This window comes from Antedon mediterranea, chromosome 10, assembly GCF_964355755.1.
Source record: "Antedon mediterranea chromosome 10, ecAntMedi1.1, whole genome shotgun sequence".
Classification (NCBI taxonomy): domain Eukaryota; kingdom Metazoa; phylum Echinodermata; class Crinoidea; order Comatulida; family Antedonidae; genus Antedon; species Antedon mediterranea.
In genome coordinates, this window is record NC_092679.1 from 19,191,010 (window position 1) to 19,213,493 (window position 22,484).

Below are 22,484 nucleotides of genomic sequence, written 5' to 3' on the forward strand. Positions count from 1 at the left end.
AAATACTACTTAACCAATCAACGAGCTTTACTCATAAGCTGTTTGGAAATGGCTCTGGCAAGTCAGGTGACCACACTGTATTTACAACACGAGAAAACAACACAAAGACGATGACTGGGTTTTCTGTGTTATTGCTGGTTTTTACAGTTATTTCTTCATTTTTCTGCAATTCATATGCGCAGAGAAAACCAAACATAGTTATTCTATTTGCTGATGACCTTGGCTATGGTGATTTAGAAGTTTACGGCCACCCAACTTCATCAACACCCAACATCAATATTCTAGCAGAAAATGGTCTCCGATTTACTCAGTTTTATTCTGCTAGTCCAGTATGCAGCCCATCCAGGTCGCTATCCTTTGATTTTGATAGGCCTACACATGTTTGCATTATTAACTTAGATAACTTAAACTTAGACAAATTATTTCAAGGCTTAATTTCATTTTTTTCTAAATAAAAAAGACTAGTAGTAATAATAGTACTAGTATCCTATCTTCTAGTTAGGCCATGGTCCTGTCACGATAAATATGGTCCGGGGCCAAAATCGGTCCGGCCGGACCAGTTTTGGCTCTAAAATTGTGGCCAAAAGCAGTCCGCCACTGCCAAAATCGGTCCGGGTTTTTCTTCTGTCGATTTTAATTGAATTACTAGGCCTATGATGCTGTTTTAAGTTGTTTATGGCTAGAAAAATATCCCATGATATATATTAGTAAGTTATCTTGTCGGATAAATACTATAAATAAATGTATTTTATCTAAAAACATGACTTAGGTGTTCACTCATATTTCGGCCTGCCACACACTCACACGAACGGGTATGAGACGCTGATATTGCCAGCTAGATTTTATTTATGATTGAGGCCTTTTTCCTTCCTCAGCCTAATCAATATTGGATAATTGTTTTATAATAATTGTATTGAATTGATATATTGATTGATTAACCATAAATAATTAATAAATTAAATTGTTTTTAACATCATGGGGAAACAAAGATGTTAAAAAAGAACAAAATGGATTAAAAACAGGCAGATACATATTGTATACAAAAGCCTAACAATTAGTACTAATTATTGATGAGTTACTACTAATAATAATTAAAAAAACAGGCTTAATTTATAATATTAAAATAACAAATAAAACCCTGTAGTTTTCAATATAATGACTAATCATGGCATTTTTTTAATGATATATACATTATGACTCATTTTGCGCACCATATATTTGTAAGACCGGACCATATTTGGCGGCCAAAAACAGTCCTACTGCCCGGACCGATTTTATCCAGGCCGGACCAGTTTTGGCGGCCAAAATTGGTCCGGCCGGACACGTTTTGGCAGCCATAAATGGTCCCCCGGACTGATTTTGGCCCGGACTGATTTTGGTGTGACAGTCCCATGGAGGTTAGGCAATCAAATCCTTTTATTTAATTCTTGCTTGTGTAAAAAATCGTCCTCTGGATGAAATGTGAAGTACTGTATTACCTTTTTTTGAAAGTCTTTAAATTAAATTGTTTGAATTATGTATTGTTTCATCACAAATGATTCAGGAAGAACTATGCACTATAGTATTGTCAAAGAATAGCTATTTCAAATATGTTTAATAACTTATTACTTTACTCATCAGAGCTGCCCTTTTGACTGGACGATATCAAACAAGATCTGGCATATGGCCTGGGGTTTTAATCCCCGGAAATAAAGGTGGTCTACCACTCAACGAGACTACGATTGCAGAAGTTCTTAAACAAGAGGGCTACAAGACCGCAATGATTGGCAAGTGGCATCTTGGAGTTGGGAAAGCAGGCATGTACTTGCCGACAAATCAAGGATTCGACGAGTACATGGGTATTCCTTATTCGCATGATATGTGTCCATGCCTCAAATGTTTCTATCCGGGAGATAAATGCTTTAACACATGTGACCTGCAATTTACCGGCTGCCCACTCTATAACGGCACTACGATCATAGATCAACCGGTAGATCTTCTCGGTTTAGTTGAACGATACGTCGACAGAGCAAAAAACTATATTGAAACTAACGCTAAATCTGGAAGTCCATTCCTGCTGTATTTTGCGTTTCAACACACCCATCATCCACAGTTTGCTGGTAAAAGTTTTCGAAATTCTACACTCCGTGGAACTTTTGGCGATTCATTAGCAGAACTTGATTGGGCAGTTGGACAAGTCATGGACCAATTAACGAAGAGTGGATTATCTGAAAATACATTTGTTTTCTTTACTTCAGACAACGGGTACGCATTTGATTGAGAGTATAAAAGTTGCATATTATAGGCCTTTATTTTTTCCCCTCCAATTAAGGGTTTTCGTGATTATAATAAAACGACTATAAATCTTTTTTTTTTCAGGCCTAGCTTAAGAAACCAAAATAGAGGGGGCAATGCAGGGTTACTTAAGTGTGGAAAAGGAACATCTTATGAGGGAGGACAACGAGTTCCGGCAATTGCGCATTGGCCAGGAAGAATTGCACCAGGAAGAACGACCGAGCTAGGCAGTACATTAGATCTTCTTCCAACTATTTGCAAGATTACGGGTGCTTCTCTACCGAAAGCTACCATTGATGGAGTTGACATGTCGCCTATCATATTCAACGGAACGAAGGTGAGTCAGGGTTCCAACGGTGTCCGGTTTAGAGAAGGTTGACTAAAGCCTAGTAAAATAGTCTGCACTACAGTAGCAAACTTTACAACATTTTTCTTGCAAACTTTGGAGTTTTACTTTTCTTAAATTTGCAAACTAAAGTTAGTGTACTAGAACTAGTGTAGACTTCTGCAAACTTCTGCAGTTTAAAAAATATTTCTTACTAACTTTTGCAAACTTTTCTTTCCAAACTTGGGAGTTTATAAGCAAAAGTTTTCCAGTGTAAACTAAGCTTAATATTTGTTTACTTTTACCACCAGGGTGTACGTGAATCATTCTACTATTATTTTACCGAACCGAATCCTAAATATGGATTGTATGCTGTGCGGAACCGGCAATTCAAAGCACATTATTACACCGAAGGACAGATAAATTCTGATCCAGATAATCACGATCCTGATTGCCGACCAACGAGCAAGCGTACCGCTCGCGACCCACCGCTATTATATGATCTTTTACAAGATCCTTCAGAGCAGTTTAACCTGAACAATGTTACAGAGTATCAAAGCATTATAGCAGAGCTAAATGAATTGAAGGCGTCATTTGAGAAAGGCATGGTGTGGGGAACATCGCAGATCACAAGAGATGTTGACCCAAATTTAGAACCATGCTGTAACCCAGGTTGTAAACCATTCCCTATATGTTGTATGTGCCACCAGAAATATCATTCGCATTACTATAAAAATAGTAACATGTATCCATAAGTGTTTTGTTTGCATAACATTAACAAGAAATGTTTTTGTACAGTTTTAAACTGTTTTTGTTTTTATCATGGAATTAGCTACAAGTGTCCACATTTTACGTTAATATCCAGCATTCCACTTTTTTCCAACATGAATTTATAAAATACCTATACAAATTAATACAATCCATGAATGTTAAAATCAAGAAAGTATCGCATCAGAAATGTTTTTGTACAGTTTTAAACTGGTTTTTTTTTATCATGGAATTAGTTACAAGTGTCCTACATTTTACGTTAATATCCAGCATTCCACTTTTTTCCCACATGAATTGATAAAATACCTATAAAAATGAATACAATTCCATAAATGTTAAAATCAGGAAGTTATTGCATAAGCAGTTAAATTTAGAATTATGGACAAATTTAAATACATTCCAATATTTTTATACTTTTGATTTGATAGTTATATATTGAATTTGAAAAATATAACAAAATAAATGCAATGTCAGAGAAATATATTTGAGAGAATTTATTATAAAATTATTAATGCATGCTATGTTATGCTGGCTTTGTATGATCCAATAGTCAATATTATTGACACATAAAAATAATTAACTAAATTACACATTTACAACACTATACTGTAAAGTTCTGTCTACACTATCAAACTAGTTTGTCAAAAAAGGTGTGATGTGCCCAAATATGTTGGTTAATTCCTAATATGGTAGTGATATGACACCATCTTTTCCATATATGGGCACATCACATTTTTTTAATAGTGTAGACAGGGCTTTAAAAGTTTTAAAATGCTGAAGAATTGAATGTCTAATTGACATGTTCATCTCCTTCTTGTATTGCAATTAGATCTATTGCAGTTTTCACAATATATTCTTTGTTTCCACAATGTAAGCCATTTGTTTTAATCACTACACTGTTAATTTTATGTTGCATGTCCAGTTTACTTCCAGCAAAGACAAGAACTCGATTATCTCCAAGCGTAATTCTATTACGCATCTGTCGTGTCTGTCCAAGGTTTAGTATTTTTCCACAAATCGACTGTAAAATAGTGGAGTATGAAGTAGGACTCCTGAAACCGATTCAGGATTTTGACAAATTAGGTGGTGCCGGACTGTCAACACACTCCCTCCTCCTCCTTCCTACACCGTTTCACCTCTTGGAATTCTTAATAATAACATATTAATAGTTTTATATTCTTATATCATAATCTGCAATCTGTAGTTTGTCCAAGACAGCAGCCGTATCAATATCTTGCAGCTTTTCACTTGATGCCTCTTTCTTTGGTGTGCCATCCTTGGATTTGCTTTCTTTTCTGGGAGACAAGCTGTTTCTAACGTCTCGCTGCATTGCACCATAGCAGTTAGCTGCCATTTTAAACTGTTGAAAAAATTTATAACATTACCATTGTATATGTTCATGATTATGTAGAGTATAACATCTGAAGGAATGGGTTTTTAGCTACTATAATTAACAAAGCAATTTATTTTTTAGTGTAATATAACTGCAATATTGTATTTTATTTTAATTGTGAAACATAGGGTGCATTCAGGCGTAGGTTCTGTTTGTACTCCAAAAAATTAACCCCAATTTCTTGGCAACAGAAACAGGACAAATTCTTAGTAATCGGTTAAATTGCATCCTAAAAATTATTTAAAAACACATCGATTCGATATTTAATCAGTTATTGCTGTGCAACTTTTAGCTGCAACGCAAATTACGGTTATTTGATTGACAGCCGCTGACCTTACCACTGAAGTAACATTTGAATCAATCGCCAGAACCCATTTTCGGTAAATGATTAAACGGTTATTTAGGAGACAAAATGCAGTCAATATAAACATATTTCTGATTTATTTTGAAATAAACGGTACAGTATTCTTCTTACCCTTCCTTTCATTTCCTTTGAAACCTTTTCAATATCTCTTCTCATTTCACTGGTAGATAATTTTACCATGTTCAAGGATAAATACTACAGAAACAGAGAATTATTAAATAATTATTATATTAATTTACAAGTACAATATATTCAATTCTTTATTTAAACTACAAATTTTATTTTGCATCAAACAGTGTAACCGCTCTGTCCTGTTCTGTCTATTTTATAACTTACTTTCCATTCGATGGGGACATAGCTGAGTGGATCATGGGGTACTGGTAGACCAATTTTAACCTTTTGTACTACATGCCAATCTAAAAAAAATTATGAAAAGAAATATAGTATATTAAGTAAAGACTGTCTATAATGCAAATGTAGTTTTAAGATAAATTTGTAATTGCAACTTAGTTATATCTTACAATTTCCATATGCTTTCACAAAATCCAAAACTAAGTCGGTTAAAGTCTGAAATAAATAAAATTGCAGAAAAAAAAATGTAAAAGAAAGTTAGAGAAAGTTACACATTCCATGGTTTGGCAAGTATGAAAATTGGTGAATTACAGTACTACTTGAACTCCTCCTTCATGAAGTGCCCATTTCAAACCAGAGACCAGTGCTTTTGTGGAAGAAAGGAAGCTCCTTTAAACATTTTCCCTATGTGCTTGACACTATGTCTTAGCTGTGTGTTCCCAAACAAGGCTTTCAGTACAGCCGGGCCGGGCCCGGCCCACTCTAAATTTCACAAATTTTACTGCAAAAGAAATTAGGTTCAACACTTCAGTTCACTACCTTTAGGCCCTGGAGACGCCACTGTCGCCAGGGGCCTAATTAATATGCCTCAAACGTGGCTGTTTAAACTTACTGTGAACACAAGCGGTTTGTCCATCAAATCTGACCTTCGACTCATGCCCAGCGATCCGTACCGTCCATTGTAACGCACCCCTAACACAACATGGCGATGAGTTGTGCCGGAAAATTCTGTTTTAAAACTAAGTGGGAAGCGCTCAAGCCCTGATAATGAATTTGTTAAATATCTATAAATAGCAAATTAAGGTTTATACAAATGAAAATGTTTATATATAAATTAAATAAATCATTCCATTTTTTAAAGTGCCATTCCAACAATTATTCCTCATATGTCAAAAAGAACAAAATTCAGATGAAGTGACTTAAACTGGCCAAAAAATGTCAAGTTATGTAAAGCCAGATTCACAATTTAGAGAAATATAGTATTAAAAATATCGACAATTTATATTGTTTAATCTCAATTAAAACAATGTTATTAACCACTAGTAATGTTTTGCTTTGGTCAATGATGGTATTTGGTTGAATGGTCAGTAAGTTGGACATTTATTAAAAAGGATACATTGCAAGAATAACAGCTTCAAGACATTTAATTGGTAGTGATTCCTTGATCATTTCTTTGGCAGAATCCATCAACCTGAAAAAAATATATTATTAAACTTACACATTTTTTTACCACAATAAACAAGAAAAATGAGTTAGCAACAATCTGCTGGTAATTCTTACCCTGTTAATGGTCTATTTTTTCTGATTTCAAAAAATTGCGTACCTGTATGGTTATAGCTGACAAAAATATTTAAGGACAAATTTGTTATTTTTTTATTTTTCACTTCATACAAATGCCAGTTTTTTAAATTACACGTGTGCGCAGGCCTAGATAGTACAAATTGGTAGGATACTGAAGATTCTTCATATAGGTTTGAACTGCTTTTATTTTTTCTGAAACTGTTGATCCTTCATGGAACGTTGGTACCACTGGTATCGGCACCTGAAAGGGAAATGATAATTTATTACATTTTTTATTTAAATTATCTAGTAAATTACTGTAGTATACTATTATTGACTTTATTGTGGTCCTGGTATTTTTTTTATTTACACAGTATTTACGTATTCAAATGTTGCTACAGACCAGGCATTAATAATAATACCTTTGGTAAGTCCTTTGCATCCCTTATTTCATTAACCATGTCTTCTCCATCAGGGTGCTTTTTGGTTACGTCATTCCACATTCTTTCCCAAGTTTTATTTGAAACTGGAAAACCATCTTTGTTGACGTAAAATAACACGCCACTTTCTTCATTAAATTCTTCATCATTTTCCTCCTTTTCTTTATTAGATTTGTCACCTGACGAGTTCTTTAAAGATGTAGATATTGTTGACATAATAACTTTAAGTTTTTAAAGCCTATTATTTAGTAAAATATTCATTATGTTTACACCCCTTTTCAACACGGTTCTCGCATTTATTGTTTACTGTTTCCAACTAAACGAGGTTTGTTCACGTAGCAAGATTGTATTTTCTCCACAGAAAAAATACTAGTCGTTGGGGGAGTAAACAATAAAACGTGTACAATAAATTTCGAAAACAAAATACTATGACGTTACGATTGATTAATTTTTCATTTGTTCATATTTATTTTTGTTTATTATTTGATCATTTTTTGAAGAAAAAAAATTAGTACAGCTGAGTAAAATTCAATGTTGTTTGAGTCGATCTGAATATTCATTACTTTGATCAGTAAACCGTGACGAGTCTATGTATTTTAAATTTATTTAAATTTTGAACATAAAAATGCGTCAAATTCGTAGAAATGTCGCTCTGTAAATCATGTCAACGCGAAATTTGATATAGCTAGACAATACATCTAACGCGTTTGACAGCGACTTCAACGCAGACAAATTTTGAACGCTTTATTGTTTTTTCGCGCCATTTGTCATTCGAGAAGTGGGAAGTTGATTGATCTTGACGTGACTGAGTTTTTGTTGAGAAATTTTTCCATAACGTTTTTGTTTTTCTAATTATCAATATGCCAAAACGTGCTCGAACTGAGGAAGAGTATGGGTACTGTCCACTACAGTTAAAGACTCATGTTGGTATAAAAGAAGTAAATATGGGAGTGAACAGTGAGAAAAATATGAAAGCAGTTTATGGTAAGAAGTGTGCTCTACGTCTAGCCTAGCTAGGCCCAGGCCTAGGCCTATCTCCTTTTCGCTTCGGCGGCCGTTTGGGGGACATGATGAGACAAGCTCCTGTGCGGATGTAGGCCCATTTATTGGCGTGGGGTCATTAGAAACTTAGAGGCCTAATCTACTACACCATAACAATTAACATAGAGATATTATGTGGATGGATATTTTATAATTATAATTTGATTAGTCAATTCTTTACAATTACGTTATTATAATATATAATTCTGTGGTTGTAAAAACGTTTAAAAAAATGATTTGATACGCAATAAATATAACGCCGTGGCTAAAGATACGGTACCGTATCCTAAATTCCGTTTGCTTAAAGGTACGGTAAAATTGCATTACGTCATAATCAGCCAATGGGGTGCTGGTACTTGTGTGACATCATCGTATAAGGACTTTGGATTTTTTTTCATATCGCGAAAACAGTGATCAACCGGCGGCTTAACATTTTCTTTATGCTTCATTTATCGCTATTATCCCCGCCGTGTGACAAAAACTAAATGTAGCCTAGCTAGGGCCTAGGCCTATGTCTGTTATTATTGATAGGCCAACATTTTAATTCTAGAATACAGAAATTGACCGTTTCAAAAGAAGCCTACTACGTACTATAACCATGCTATAACCTATAGCCTCAGAATATGAGTTTGTTTGCCAGGCTGGGGCCAGCTGCATGTGTGTGCGCTGATTTCTGTGACTCAGACCTGGGGCTAGGCCTATTGTCTAAATAATAGTATTTGAGGGCCCCTTTATTGTCCGCATTTGCTTTTTGTTTATGTTCACCATCTGTAATCAAAGTTTATTAAAAAATATAGGCCTAAATAGCCCATTGAAATAAAAATAAAATGAATGAATGAAATAGTTTTTAGACGCAATATTTAATTATAATTCCTTTACTTCTAATTTGGCTATCAACATATTTCTACTGTAGTGTATAATGTTGTATAATGAAATAATATTTGAGATTGAGTGCGTGTTTTAAACGCTTTATGTAACCTCCACCAACCACATGATCTTGCTCTTTTACTACAGCATCGACGTTGTCGCCCGGCCGTTATTACATTGCTAGGTCTAGCCCCGAGGCTGAGTCACAGAATCATCAGCGCACACATCCATGCAGCCTAGAGCGCCGCCGATAGGCATGCTCTACAGACGCGATGTGAAAAAAAAAACCAAAGTCCTTATACGATGACGTCAAACACGTACCAGCACCCTATTGGCTGATTATGACGTAATGCAATTTTACCGTACCTTTAGTAAACGGAAGTTATCTTTAGCCACGGCGTAAATATAAAGTTTACAGGGTCAGAGAGTACTCTCTGAATGTACTGTATAAATGAAATTGAAATAATATGCTTGTATTGTTATTACAGCTCACACAATGAATCTGATGCTACAAGGTCAGAAAGCCTACTATACCGGCGGTGGTCAGACAAACAACAACAATTATGGACATGGTTGCTCAGATGGTCATCCCCATCGTGATAGTGTTGGGCTGCAACATGTGCAACCTGGTCAATTGCAACTCAATATGACCGGTCAATTAGGACTCAACAAACCAGAGGGAGAAGGTGATTTTTGTAAATAGTTTTTTAAAATCTCGCTAAAGATTGGTTCCCGCCTAGAGGAGGACGCAACGCAAGAACGGTTGAAAATGTAATGCAAGTGATTTCAACAATCACGATGCCATGGAAGATGATCGCGTCGTAATTGGTCAAATTACTTGCACTTGCATCCTTGTGTTGTGTCCTAGTGGGAGCCAAGCTTAAGGGGAGACGATTTAGTGAAAAGGTTAAGGTTCTTGGTTATTTGGTATATAGGTCCAGTAGTACTCAATTTTTCTTTGAAGGATTCCACAGTTTTTCTGGTATTTTGTTTTGCAACTTCTGTTTTTGTATATTTTCAAGAACCTTTTTTCATTAATAAAATGTGTTATTTCTCTTTTAGCAGCAGTGGCGTGTGGTGGACAAGTGGAAGCTTCATGCAGAGCATGTCTGACAGGGAGTGACCTGCGCGCCTTGAATAAATGCATACATTGTGAGCATTCCATGTGTCGGCCTTGTAGCAGACAATGTGACAATTGCTGTGGAACCTACTGCCAATTCTGTACTGTATTAAAGTAAGTTCTTTAAAAAAACATGCATAGTGCAGGTGTGGTTAACGTGGTTTCCTTCCCAATTCCAAGGGCCCAGGATTCAATCCTGACCTAGTGCCAGGGTTGTAACTCACAACTCCCTAAGCCTCAAATGACGCATAGCATAAAAAAATAATAAAAATAGTTTTTCAATTCTGTAATTGGCGAGTTTGTGCTCGCTGTTAGATGCATATACAATTTTTAAAAAAATTAATGATATTGATTGTTGATAAATAACACAATGATAAAGTTTGGTAACAAATTTTATTAGTCCTTAAGTTTTATACCACCTTGTACATGACATGGAACTTTTTTTTTAAGAATGGGTCTTCCTTGTTTGGCTATCAGGTGGATCTATATGTAAAGTATTTATTAATTTTAAAATGTAAATTAATTTTAAAGTTAATTACTGGTCACATTCTATGAAAGAGGGATAATCAATGCCAACTGATGAACCAGTCAATATTCCCATTTAATGTTCTTTAATAATTATCTTTATAGCTATGATGAGCGACATGAACGGATCTTTTGTTTGAGTTGTTTGCCGTTGAGGTAATGTTGCGACTAACAAAATGAGAACTTGATGAATTAAACTAAAAACATGACTGTCTGCAAATTTCAAATTTAAGAGGTTTCAAGACTTTTAGAGCTGTCAATCAAGAAAAATGAGGTGTCGTTGTGGATATACCCATCAATCAAAATAAATGGGTGTGGTTACTGGTTAAGGACAGTTAACAATTTGTCAATCAAGCAAAATGAGGCGTGGTTGTTGTGGATATCCCTGTCAAAATGGGCCGCCTTTCTGAAGATTTATCTTTTTGTATATAAGGATTTTGATAGTATTATTGCTGTAACCAAAGCTATGATTATTTTTCTATTAACAAAGTCATTAGGGTTGTTCAATGTTTTTTTTTATAAATAATAGATAGTACTTTGTAATAATCCATATTTGATCTTGTACAATGTTGTAGTGTAAGTGTAGGCTAATACTGTAATAAGTGCTGTGTTGTATAGTGAGTAAATTTGTTATAATAATACTAGTAATAAAAATTAAAAAAATACTATAATAAAACCGTATTCTTGTACAATATTTATTTAGTGTAATTTGTGTAGGCTGATAAAAGTACTGTGTGGTATATAGTAAGTAAATTTGTTAATAATAATGATACTGTACTACAATACTAGTACTAGTAGTGTACTATTCTTGTACAATATTGTGAATTGTAGTCAGTAGTGTAATTATAGGTTAAGTTTGTAAGTATTGTATATATTAGTCAGTAAATTTGTTCATGATAGTATTATCTGTAGTGAAAAAAGAACTCGTGTAAATTTGAATAAATTATTTTGTAACAACTACTCTACATGGTACCGGATCATTTTTGTTTTAAAAAATAAAAGAAATCCTGGCTAAAATTAGATGAAAGGAAGTTTTATTACAGACTGTACTAAGAAGTTTTGTAATAATTTTGAGATCAGATTAAGAAATGAGGCAAGCAGTTATGATTCATAATTTCACCTTTTTTTGCATGAACAAAAGAAAGTTTGAACATTTTTGAGAGCATGTTTTACTGAAAATAAAACATGGAGGGACCTGGAAATATGAAGGCCATCCAATCGGAATTGAGAAATCATCATGAACCCCAATTTGTATACCCCAATAATAGACTTTTATACAGATGTACTATGGTTGAAAAGTTGACCATGCTCGACTTATTCCATCATGGTAATGTATATCTTGTCAGCGACCATTTTGGTATATTTCGTATACCTCCTGCTTTAACGTGGTTATATCATTCATCGAAACATGGCCGCGGTGTTGGAACTCCTCTTCCGAAATAAAATTTATCCTATTGAAATTCTAGATTTTATTGCAGGTAGAAATGTCAAGGTATGTTTCTTCTTTTTAATGTACGTTTGTTGATCAGCATATATGCAATTATGCAACAAATTACAACAAATAACAAATATTAAACTAGCTAGGCCTACGCCAAGCCTGTTTTTATTTTGGGCATCCAACCGTAATGACAGGGACTTGTTCGTTTTTTACCGCGTGGAAAAGCCGATGAACAAAGATTCTACCCTAACTAAGATGCTAGGCTAACTGTAGACATTGGATATGTATTGTTAGTTGTTATTTGTTGAATTAGGCTAAACAGAGTAAAAAATATGTTTTATGAATTTTGTTGAATATTTATGTTTGGTTATTGTTATTTATTTTGTATTTCTTTCTGAAAAACAACAAATATATTAAAATAATAATCAAATTTTTTAATATTCATTTTGTGTGTAAATAATCATAGACTGAAAAAACGAATCAGTTAAAAGAATTGCAGCTAGAATGCAACTTCCTGCCGTTCTTTCTAAACTATTTGAGAGATAGTACAAGTCACCTCATCTGTTCTGTAAACTCTTCAACCAATACACCTGCCAAGACACCAACAAGTGCACAGAAGCTACGCCGAATAGTGAAGAACACGCCACAGAACTCTTCACAACGCCGTCGAGGAAATCGTACAAAGTTATTCAGTCCTAACGTATCGTCACAAACTGAGGGTTCTTTTCAACATTCAACTCCTGAAAATAACTTTTCTCCGTCTAATTTTTCGTGTAATACCTCGAGTAGCACCAGAAGCCAACAGAGCGGATCATCACAGGAGAGGTCAAGACGTGATGATAGGTCATGGAAAAAAGAAAGTCCGTCTCCTGGGTTTGTAACCCCCATCAAATCTGATTCCTTCACTTTGGCGCAGTTCCTTACACCAGATTCGATGGGAAGACGCATGAAAACTAAAAGTCCTTCATTGTTAGATGGTGACAATCAAGAAACAGCTTTTAACTACCAGACTCCTCCCAGCGGATCTCACAAGAGATCTGGAGGAAGAAAAAGTGGCGGGAGTGGAAGAAAGCCAAAGAATACTCCTCCGCAACATTGCATAGATGCACCAACTGATTTTAAACTTGACGCAGAAGATTTTCCTTCAATTGGTTCTGCCAAATCTGGCAAACCAAGGAGGATTACTCCGACACCAGTTAACAAAGAAGCAAGGAAAGTCAACAATGCTTTGTTTACCATGCCTTCTGAAAGCAAAGGTAATGAAGCATTTCAGAATGCTGTCATAAGCCCTCAGAAGTCTTTGAAAGAGGAAAGAGAACTTCTTCGTCAGTTGAAAAGACGCGATTCACTGCCTCAAGAGGAAGGCGGAATGATGTCTCCCGGTAGAATGGTTCCAAAAACGCCAACCAAACCTCTTTTAAGACCCGCTGTTGGTGAGGTTATGGCTCAGCGTTGTCTGGTCACACAGTCGGATAAACTGGACATTTTAGCTGAACTGTATTCACGGTTTTTAAAAGGTATGGCTTTTTATTATTTCAGATAAACTACAGTAGAAAACATTTCTACAAATATACGCCACTTTGACTATTAACAAGAAAAAAGGTGTCAATAACTTAAATATGTATTGTCCTTAAAAAACATGAATAATGAAGATTAATACCAAAAGAATTTAAAAAGGCCATTTCGCAGTTTCAATAAATTTATCACATACGTAAAAAAAAATATATTTGATATTAAACAAAAACCTTTTGAATTTAAATTATGTTTTCAGGGTGACAATATATCTTTTGAATTTCCTATGAATAAGTGACCCACACTAAACTTGATTTTGAGAAAAAGTATACAGCATGTAATTAGAAAGATTATTCAGAGAGCTGACTGTGTTTCCATTTCTCTTTTAGAGTGTCTTATTCCAAACTTGCCATTAGAGATCTATTTCTTGGTGCAGCTCCTGACATCACATGGACGTACTTCTGATGACGTCATTCCTGAGACCAGCGATCCTGAAGATACCAACTACCTCTCAACAGTACATAACTGTGTTTACTTTGCTGTGAAGGTGTTGGAAGGCCAATCCCGGTAATTTATATATTTAAATATTGTTTCTTTATTTAGAAACTGACACATAAAGATCTAATCTGTATCTTGTTATCTATTTGAATTATTTTCTTATTTTCAGAATTTTGGCGCTTCTAGATGAAACAACGATGAAATTAATTTCTGAAAGCGACAGCATAATTGAGTTCAGTCCTCATTTTAGTGATCACTTCCTGTCTGAATCAATGACCCCTGGTAGAACAGCTTCGCTCCCCATGTTCACATCGCCTGTTAATGCTGTACACTTTTCAGCTGACACTGATAACAGACAAAACTTTCCATCAAATCAATCTTTTCATAGCTTTAAAAAGCAACGGTGAGTTTTTTTATAAAGATAATTACCTTATGCTTTAATAATAATAATTTCTGTAGATTTTATTCACATGCTCTAAGTCGAAAAAGCGATGTGAAAGGGGAAGAGGACAATTGCAGAGCTGTCGTAATACCATAACAGACAATTTAATATTTTGTTTTATAGGGACCAGTTTTATGAACTTTTACGCGAATGGGAAGACAACCATCGATTACCAGGTTGGAATATGAAGGAGATGCAAGCCGCAAAAATTAGGTTAGTGACAAAAAACTTACTTCATCTTATTTTCACAAAGCTTGTTAAAATTATTTGGTCAACAGCATTTACCTTCCATTTACAGTGACTTGTTTAGTATTATCCACCACTGTTGTATTTTTGTGTAATTATATATATTTAACTGCAATATTACACATTTTTTTGTTTACTAGATCAGTTATACGGCAAGCCACTGATCCCACAAACTACATACATTTTGCTAGGCTCTTCCGATCTCAACTTATAACAGTAAGTATACTGTATGTAGTAAAAAGCCATGCTTTGAACCATAAGTGCATACATTATCCTGGAGAATGTGACGTCAAATTACATATTTTTGTTCAATCAACAAACCTTTTTTTTATTTACCTGTTGTAGATGTGTCAGGGAGATTCAAGTTTATTCACAGGATCTGATACTGAAAATGAGCATCTGCTAAATCAACTAAAGAAATGCAATCCTGAAAAGTTTAAAAGGTAAGAAAACAAGTAAGGTAAATAAACTAGTGAAACTAGTGTTTGTTAAGTTAATTACTGTTAATTTCATTGTCAGAGAATATGATCACCTCACTGTCCTTTTTTTTACTTAAGTTTATTTAATGTTCTCTTTTTTTCACTTAAGTTTTTTTAAATGTTCTTTTCATTATTTTCAAGACTACAAGAAAGATTTTTCACTCCATTTCGATCTGTTGGTCCGTGCCCTACACCAAGTTTTAACGGATGCCAGGAATTTTTTAGAGATTTTATTCTGTCTGCTGAAAGGTAGTTTTTAATTTTTCAGTTACCTTAATATTTTTCCTAATATATACAGTACATGTTTTATTTTTTTGTCACTTAAATATCTTTTATTTTGCTAAGTGGCTAACTATTGATCCTTAAGCATTTATTGAAATCTGTAGCAAACACGGATCATCATTATACAAATGTGTGATTCTTATGTTACTGATAAATAAAATATAAATATTTTTCAGTTATATCTTCAACCAGCACTTGATTGATAGTTTCTCTGGAAAGATTATTGAGGTAAAAATGACAAAATAACTAATATGTGGTACTGACCCACAGAAAAGATTTGAACCTAGGATCTTGATATTTTAAGCTACCAATCTATGGTGCCGTGTATGTGAAATGAAATTTATTAAAATGAGTTTAAAGACAGTTTTCAAATGGTGATGGTGAGAATAATTCAAAATTTACTGCTCAAGCCTAGTTAAGCTTGGTTCCCACTAGGACGTAATGCAAAGACGTAAACGCAACGCAAGCGTGTTGACCAATGACAACCGACAGTTCGAATGATTCATCGCTTGTGATTGGTAAACTACCTTACGTTGCATTACGTCTTCGTGTTGCGTCTCTAGTGGGAACCAAGCATTAAAGTTAGAGCAGTCAATTTATCCATTGGAAATCATTGATAATTTCTAGGCCGGGAAGCCATTTATTTTGTAAAAATTTTAAACACTGAGTAGAACAGTCAGAACATGTTGATTTCCTAAAAAAAAAAATTGTCAAATTATTTACAGAGCGTGTTAAACGTTGCATTACGTCTTCGTGTTGCGTCTTTAGTGGGAACCAAGCATTAAAGTTAGAGCAGTCAATTTATCCATTGGAAATCATTGATAATTTCTAGGCCGGGAAGCCATTTATTTTGTAAAAATTTTAAACACTGAGTAGAACAGTCAGAACATGTTGATTTCCTAAAAAAAAAATTGTCAAATTATTTACAGAGCGTGTTAAATCACCATTATAAGTATAATAATAAGTAAAGGCTTTTTACAGGTGAATGATGTGTCAATCTCTCTGGCAGACAACCAGGATCAACATCAGGAGGTATGTATGTGGGTTCTATTATCTTATGTATCATCAAGTAGCACATTACTTTTTTGTTAAACAGGTTTGATAATGTAAACTTTTTGTTGAAAAATTTGTTGAATATATATCTTTGTTAAAGTGTTTTTTTTCCTATGTTTTTATTAATCAGGAACAACATGAACAGTTTAAGCTAAATCTGAAGACATTACGACTTTTAAGTAAATTCTTGGGGTTCGTAGTGTTTCTGCCGTACCGCAGCCCCAGCAACAACGCACCAGGAGATATCATTAGTGATGATGTCATTGCTCTCAGAAACAAAGTAATTATTATAGTCAACGCTCCCAATAACGGACTCTCAGAAAACCAAAGGGTCCCACATTCCTTTTTACCATTAAAACCACATTCTGAATGCTAGACTTTCCAGAAAACCAGACATATTTGGCCATCCCAAAGATGTCTGGTATTGGGAGAGGTGACTGTATATACAAAAGCATTCGCTGTATCAAAACTATAGAGGGAGTATTCCATTTTGTGATGGCTTATGGAGGTTTAGTATTGGAGTTTGCTTTGACAATTGTCGTCAATCATCGGATTCAATTTACACGTTCCAGTGATTCTGAAGCTCATTTGAACCCAATGCAAGAAGGATAAAGGCACAAGCTTTTCCTCCTCCTAACCTCTTCTGGCCTTGTAGCCTATGAGCCTGCAGTGGCAATTTTCCAGCATGATTTGTTTTGCTTCGTTCCATGTTCTTCTTTTAAGGTATTCTCTCTCTTTCCACTGTTCTCCGCCATGTTGTTTTGGGCCGTCCGACTCTCCTCCTTTCAATATAAACGATTACAAATCTTTTTGTCTTTCAGTGTCAACCACCTCTAGACCTGGTTGGTTACGTGAAAGCAGCATTCCTTGACCGTCGCTTGGTTTACACCATTCCATGGGTGGTTGAGTTCCTTAGCATGATGGATTCAACATCCCCACATCTCCAATACTATCAAAATCTTTTGATTATCCTGGTTGACATTTACAGGTAAGTTATCTTTATGTTTTCTATGCTTATCGAGCGGTTAAAAGCACGGGCCTTGCAGCCTACTTTATAGCCATAAAATTGATGCATATTCAAGGCTCTCCTTGTCAAGAGTTCAGTGATTAAGGCAAGAGCACAGCAATCAATAGCCATAGAATCAGTTTAAGGTCACCTTGTCAATAGTTCTGGTACAGGAACAACGTAAAAACAAAGTTTTAATGTACACATAATATGGCTAGAGTGGCTCGTGTCTACTTTAAAAGAACCCAGAGAATCTTTAGTGATGAGTAGTGGTTACCCCAGTGTTTTGGTTCAGCCTCTCATTGTTATAGCAGTTATGCTGTTCCCATGAGCCCTTCTTTACTTTCAGACTTGAATGTGGAAGTGGAGAATGAATACTTAACAGGACATCTTTACTAATTAATTGAGAAAATGATTGTAATATTGATTTGTAGATTTTCAAGTGTGAAGTTTTCTATCGAGGTTAACTTTAGCTGGTTTCTGCTCATATGCATTATGGGATGGTTGTTTGAACTTCCGATGTTTCCGCCAGCCCTCTTCTTCAATGCTTTCTCCAGCAACCACCAGGCATCTCTACCTCCTTTGCTGCCGACATCTAACGATGATGTCTTATTAGATCACCTGAATATAGTGGACCGAAAGCTTCTTTATTCCTGCTGTCCATACCTAGCGGAAGTCAAGACTCTTCTGACTGGAAATGGTAGCATAGCTAGTAGTACACCAATGAAGAAGATTACACCAGTGTCTGCTAACCCACTGCCGAAGCCTCTTATTACAGAAAAACCAATTCAGGTATGAAGATTTGCTCTCAGTGTGAACACAACCTTAGCTGAATAGCACTAAAGCCTGTAGTAAAAATAACTAAAACTTATTTTGTATAGACTTAATGTTTTTGAGTGTGTTGATATCTGTCAATATGCTTGCTTAAAGTCCTGTCTACACTATCAAACTTTATGTGACAATGTGATGTGGCCATATATGGACATGATGATGTCATATCACTACCATATTTGGGCACATCACATCGTTTTGTCGTCAAACTATTTTGATAGTATAGACAGAGCTTAATACTTAATACTATTTATATTTGGTTGTTGTTATATATTTACACCTTCTGTTGCTAAGCTCATATTTGTTATATGTTGCAGAGTCTCCTCGAGACTAAGGCTGTTCTATGAGATGAGCCTCTGAGTGAAATATTTAATTTAAAAAAATACTCATACAAGTTTAATATAATGTTAAAGCCTTGGTTAATTTAAGCAATTAGATATTTTTAATGTGAAGTTCCAGGTTTTAAATATATATATATTATCATTTCAATGTGTTTTTTTAGGTCCAACTTGAAGATAACTTCTTTGATAATCAGTCGCCGTCCTTAAAGAAAACTGTAGAGTTTGTCTCCAAAAGAATCGCGTCAAATTGTATCAAAAGCGTTGATGCTAATTTAGTACCGGTTCACCTGTCCGCGGCAACACAGACTTTCAAGTCATGGGCAGAAGACAATGGTGGCGCTGTAGATGGTAACACCTTCAAATCAAAAGTGACTGAAATTGAACGACGAGAAAGTAAAATAGCTCAAGAAAAATCCATCACTTTTTCACAAAGGTATGTTCTTTCCTTTTCTTGTTTAGCACTTAATTTAATTCACTTTATTTATTTATCTTCTATGTCTTTAAAAAATTTATTTTCAAATTTGTGTATAGATTTGTACATGAACAGTGCACAATGGCGCTGACCACTCTGTTGCCAGGAGACATAACACAGGAAGTAATGGCAGTTGTTACCAAGGTGACGATCAGACTGGCAATGACGAGGGTATTGAAGTGGATCAATACTCAGATTCCAGGTAAATGGAACATCCCACCTTCATTTATATGGACCATTCCACCTTCATTTTTTAAAATCTGGCACTGTATCTTTTCCACGTCTCGAACCCAGTACTGTAGACTTGCTAGGCAAGCATATTAATATCCAAACACCACTATCACATTGTTTATATATATAACCATTCCCCTTCTCACTGCTACTACTAAATTACTGTAGCACCTAAACCTACCAACCATCCCCCTCATTTATCTTTTTTCCCCATAATGCAACTATTTTTGTATGTCAATGTTTGTAGGTGCAATACACACAGAATTAACAGGGGCACTATCTAAGCTGATGAAGTCACAGAAGAAAGATAGCCAAAAACAGAAAGTTGTAATAGTGCCCCCAACACACCATGATTCAATGGCACACAGCCCGTCAGAGGTCATTGATAGACTAAAGGTAATACATGTTTTATTCATAGTTCAGGGGCGGATCCATGGGAAGGCCCACCCTAAATTTTTCAAAGAAAAAAGAAATAGGACATCAAATTAAGCTCAGCCCTTTATTTCACCATTTTTAGGCCCCTTCTTTCAAAATCCTGCATCTGCCACTGTTAGTGGCTGTTGACTATGTGTCTACTATTTCTACTAATAGAATTTAATTCTTTGTGTTATAATCATCAATTTTATTCAAATTGCATCTATGGAAAACTTTCTGTCAAAAATCTAATTACTGTAGTAATAATTTATTTATTATCTTCTTTATTGTTTATTTATGTAGATTACAATAAAATAAAGTCACTAATATAGACTTGTTGGTATTATTAACAGTTATTTTGTATTTTTTATAGAATTTGTTGCGTAAATTGTTGTGCAATGCCCCAGTAACTTTAGAAGAAGTGCAAACAGAAATGAAATTTGTCAAAAGATCACTGCTAAAAAGACAGGTAAAACAGAGAAATTGAATAGCTGGTTATTGATACTGTATGCATACTTTGTCCAGTATCATAGGCAAATTCTGTAATACAGTGTCACATATGTATCACATGTTCTGCCTGTATGTTAGGTCATACGCTTAACCTTAACCACAACAGTACTGTGCAAAATATGCCAGATACAGTAGATAATTGGGTGAAAGTTGAATAACCCAACAGCCGGCTAATTCATATAATGTAATTTTTTAATTTGAGATTTTTAATTTACATTCAACAGGATATGACACCCATTGCATACCAGTCGATTCATTCATTAGTCGCAGAATTGATAGCCGTTCTCCTAGTACAATGCCCGGACTATCTGTCGGATGCTGCGGCCAATAAGAACAATGGAAACAAGCAGACGACGACGTCCATCAATTATTTTGAAGAAGTTTCTATTCAGCAAAATAGTAAAAATGTAGTAGTATTGAGAGAGAGTTGCGAAAAACTGGAAGAAACAGATGTAATTAATCAATACAGTGAGAAAAATGCACATATACAAAAGGAAAAAAATACAATGAATTTTGCGAAGGATTGTACAAATAATAAGGAAAATAAGAGAAGTGATGAAATTACAAGCACAAGCAGAAACCCAGTTACTAATGACAATCAAGAACATGTTCAAATTGATAATAAAAAACCAAGTGAAAATATGATTGTTCCACTAGTAACGTGCACATTCAGTAAACAGGTGGACTTTGAAAACAAAATATTGTTAGATGTTATGATGAGTTTATGGGAGGAGGGGGATTGCCCCTTAACGTTCCCCACAGCGGTGATTACGTGCAATAGGATGGACATGTTGATTGAACGCAGTGAAAACAGAGATAAAGCCATGTCAATTAGGGAAAGAATTCCAACTAAAATTAAGATTAAACAAATATAATTGTTATTATATAATATTTGTTATACAAATTATAAGCAAATTGGACTAAATTGGAATATATTTTTGATAATTTTAAGATAATAATATATTAATTATAATATAATAATAAAGTATACTGTTTGTAATTTAATATTGTAGTAATTTTCATTTAAGCCCACCTTTTGAACTTAAAGCTCAGGTACATGCATGAATTTTAAATATAATATTTGGTTAATTGTACATAAATCAAATATTTGTAACAGAATTCAAGACAAAAAACATGAATTTCCCTTAATATGGTCAAATACAAAATTGTGCAAAATTCTTCCATAAAAACCAAGAAAACTTTTTTTCAGTAGTTAGGTAGTTAGCCTAATGTAATAACATGTCTGGTGACTCCCTAGACGGTGAAAAAAGATGGTAAATATACGGTGGATAATTTTTGCTATAGCCTGAAAATAAAAATCTGAAGTTGAATAAAAATATCAGAAATGTAATATTCAAGTTATATTACCTATATTTAGTCATCTGATAACATTTTTTACCACACCGTTTATTTTTCATAGCTTTTTAAAATGCCTCTCTATTTACAAAATTTGTGTACAAAAGAATAGAGATTTTACTGTGTAATTTGAATTATCCCCCCACTGATAAGAAAGTGCTTATTTTCAACAAGCTCGTGTAACACAAATAAAATCCCCAAGGGAAAGTATAGATCAATAATTATTGGAATGTATGATCAAAAGAAATTTTTTGCCCGTACCTGGCCTTTAAAAATTAGATCTGTGTTTTTATTGCCTGCTATTCCGCCCTCTATATTTTAGAGTGTGGTAAGGAGGTATGTCTAGAATACCAAATTGGATTTCTCAGATGTGATAATTTACACAGCGTCTGGTTCTGCGACTACATTTTTGTAAAATCAAATCGGGATTGTCTAGCGTGCCAAATTGGACAATTTTTCAACATTTTTTTATTGTTTGTTTTTCCTGTCACTCATTGGGTATTCTATATTCCTTTGTTAAGGTATGTCTAGAATACCAAATTGGACTTCGGAAATAGTTGACGTTTCTACCTTACTACGTCTGGATTCGAGACTACTTTTTTTATTATGCAATCGATCAATCAA

General features: G+C 34.6%; 4 protein-coding genes across 5 annotated transcripts; 3 read left to right on the forward strand and 1 right to left on the reverse strand.

The window, feature by feature from the left end:
* Positions 1 to 81: 81 nt before the first annotated feature.
* LOC140060281 (arylsulfatase A-like) lies at positions 82 to 3,792 on the forward strand. The gene is made up of 4 exons (XM_072106428.1): positions 82 to 346; positions 1,621 to 2,244; positions 2,359 to 2,611; positions 2,911 to 3,792. The coding sequence occupies exons 1-4, from the start codon at positions 111 to 113 to the stop codon at positions 3,352 to 3,354; spliced, it is 1,557 nt and encodes a 518-aa protein (XP_071962529.1). The 5' UTR covers positions 82 to 110; the 3' UTR covers positions 3,355 to 3,792.
* A 107-nt stretch (positions 3,793 to 3,899) lies between these two features.
* Positions 3,900 to 7,497, reverse strand: LOC140060282 (tubulinyl-Tyr carboxypeptidase 2-like). The gene is made up of 9 exons (XM_072106429.1): positions 7,179 to 7,497; positions 6,930 to 7,018; positions 6,757 to 6,813; positions 6,593 to 6,667; positions 6,089 to 6,260; positions 5,646 to 5,691; positions 5,461 to 5,540; positions 5,236 to 5,319; positions 3,900 to 4,727 (listed from the first exon to the last, which is right to left on the reverse strand). The coding sequence occupies exons 1-9, from the start codon at positions 7,410 to 7,412 to the stop codon at positions 4,539 to 4,541; spliced, it is 1,026 nt and encodes a 341-aa protein (XP_071962530.1). The 5' UTR covers positions 7,413 to 7,497; the 3' UTR covers positions 3,900 to 4,538.
* Positions 7,498 to 7,848: 351 nt separating this feature from the next.
* LOC140060542 (apoptosis regulatory protein Siva-like) lies at positions 7,849 to 11,739 on the forward strand. Of its 2 annotated transcripts, none has more exons than XM_072106803.1 (4): positions 7,849 to 8,180; positions 9,593 to 9,790; positions 10,167 to 10,338; positions 10,855 to 11,739. In XM_072106803.1, the coding sequence occupies exons 1-4, from the start codon at positions 8,057 to 8,059 to the stop codon at positions 10,907 to 10,909; spliced, it is 549 nt and encodes a 182-aa protein (XP_071962904.1). In that variant the 5' UTR covers positions 7,849 to 8,056; the 3' UTR covers positions 10,910 to 11,739. The 2 variants fall into 2 exon arrangements, with proteins under 2 accessions (XP_071962904.1, XP_071962905.1); XM_072106804.1 differs by having other exon boundaries at positions 10,170 to 10,338.
* A 341-nt stretch (positions 11,740 to 12,080) lies between these two features.
* Positions 12,081 to 21,426, forward strand: LOC140060588 (codanin-1-like). The gene is made up of 18 exons (XM_072106867.1): positions 12,081 to 12,241; positions 12,654 to 13,704; positions 14,089 to 14,266; positions 14,367 to 14,600; positions 14,763 to 14,852; positions 15,026 to 15,101; positions 15,231 to 15,328; positions 15,506 to 15,613; positions 15,823 to 15,874; positions 16,628 to 16,678; positions 16,830 to 16,979; positions 17,521 to 17,687; positions 18,140 to 18,497; positions 19,039 to 19,310; positions 19,409 to 19,551; positions 19,828 to 19,976; positions 20,368 to 20,463; positions 20,729 to 21,426. Exons 1-18 carry the CDS (start codon positions 12,158 to 12,160, stop codon positions 21,377 to 21,379), a joined length of 4,008 nt encoding a protein of 1,335 aa, XP_071962968.1. The 5' UTR covers positions 12,081 to 12,157; the 3' UTR covers positions 21,380 to 21,426.
* The last annotated feature ends 1,058 nt before the right edge of the window (positions 21,427 to 22,484 follow it).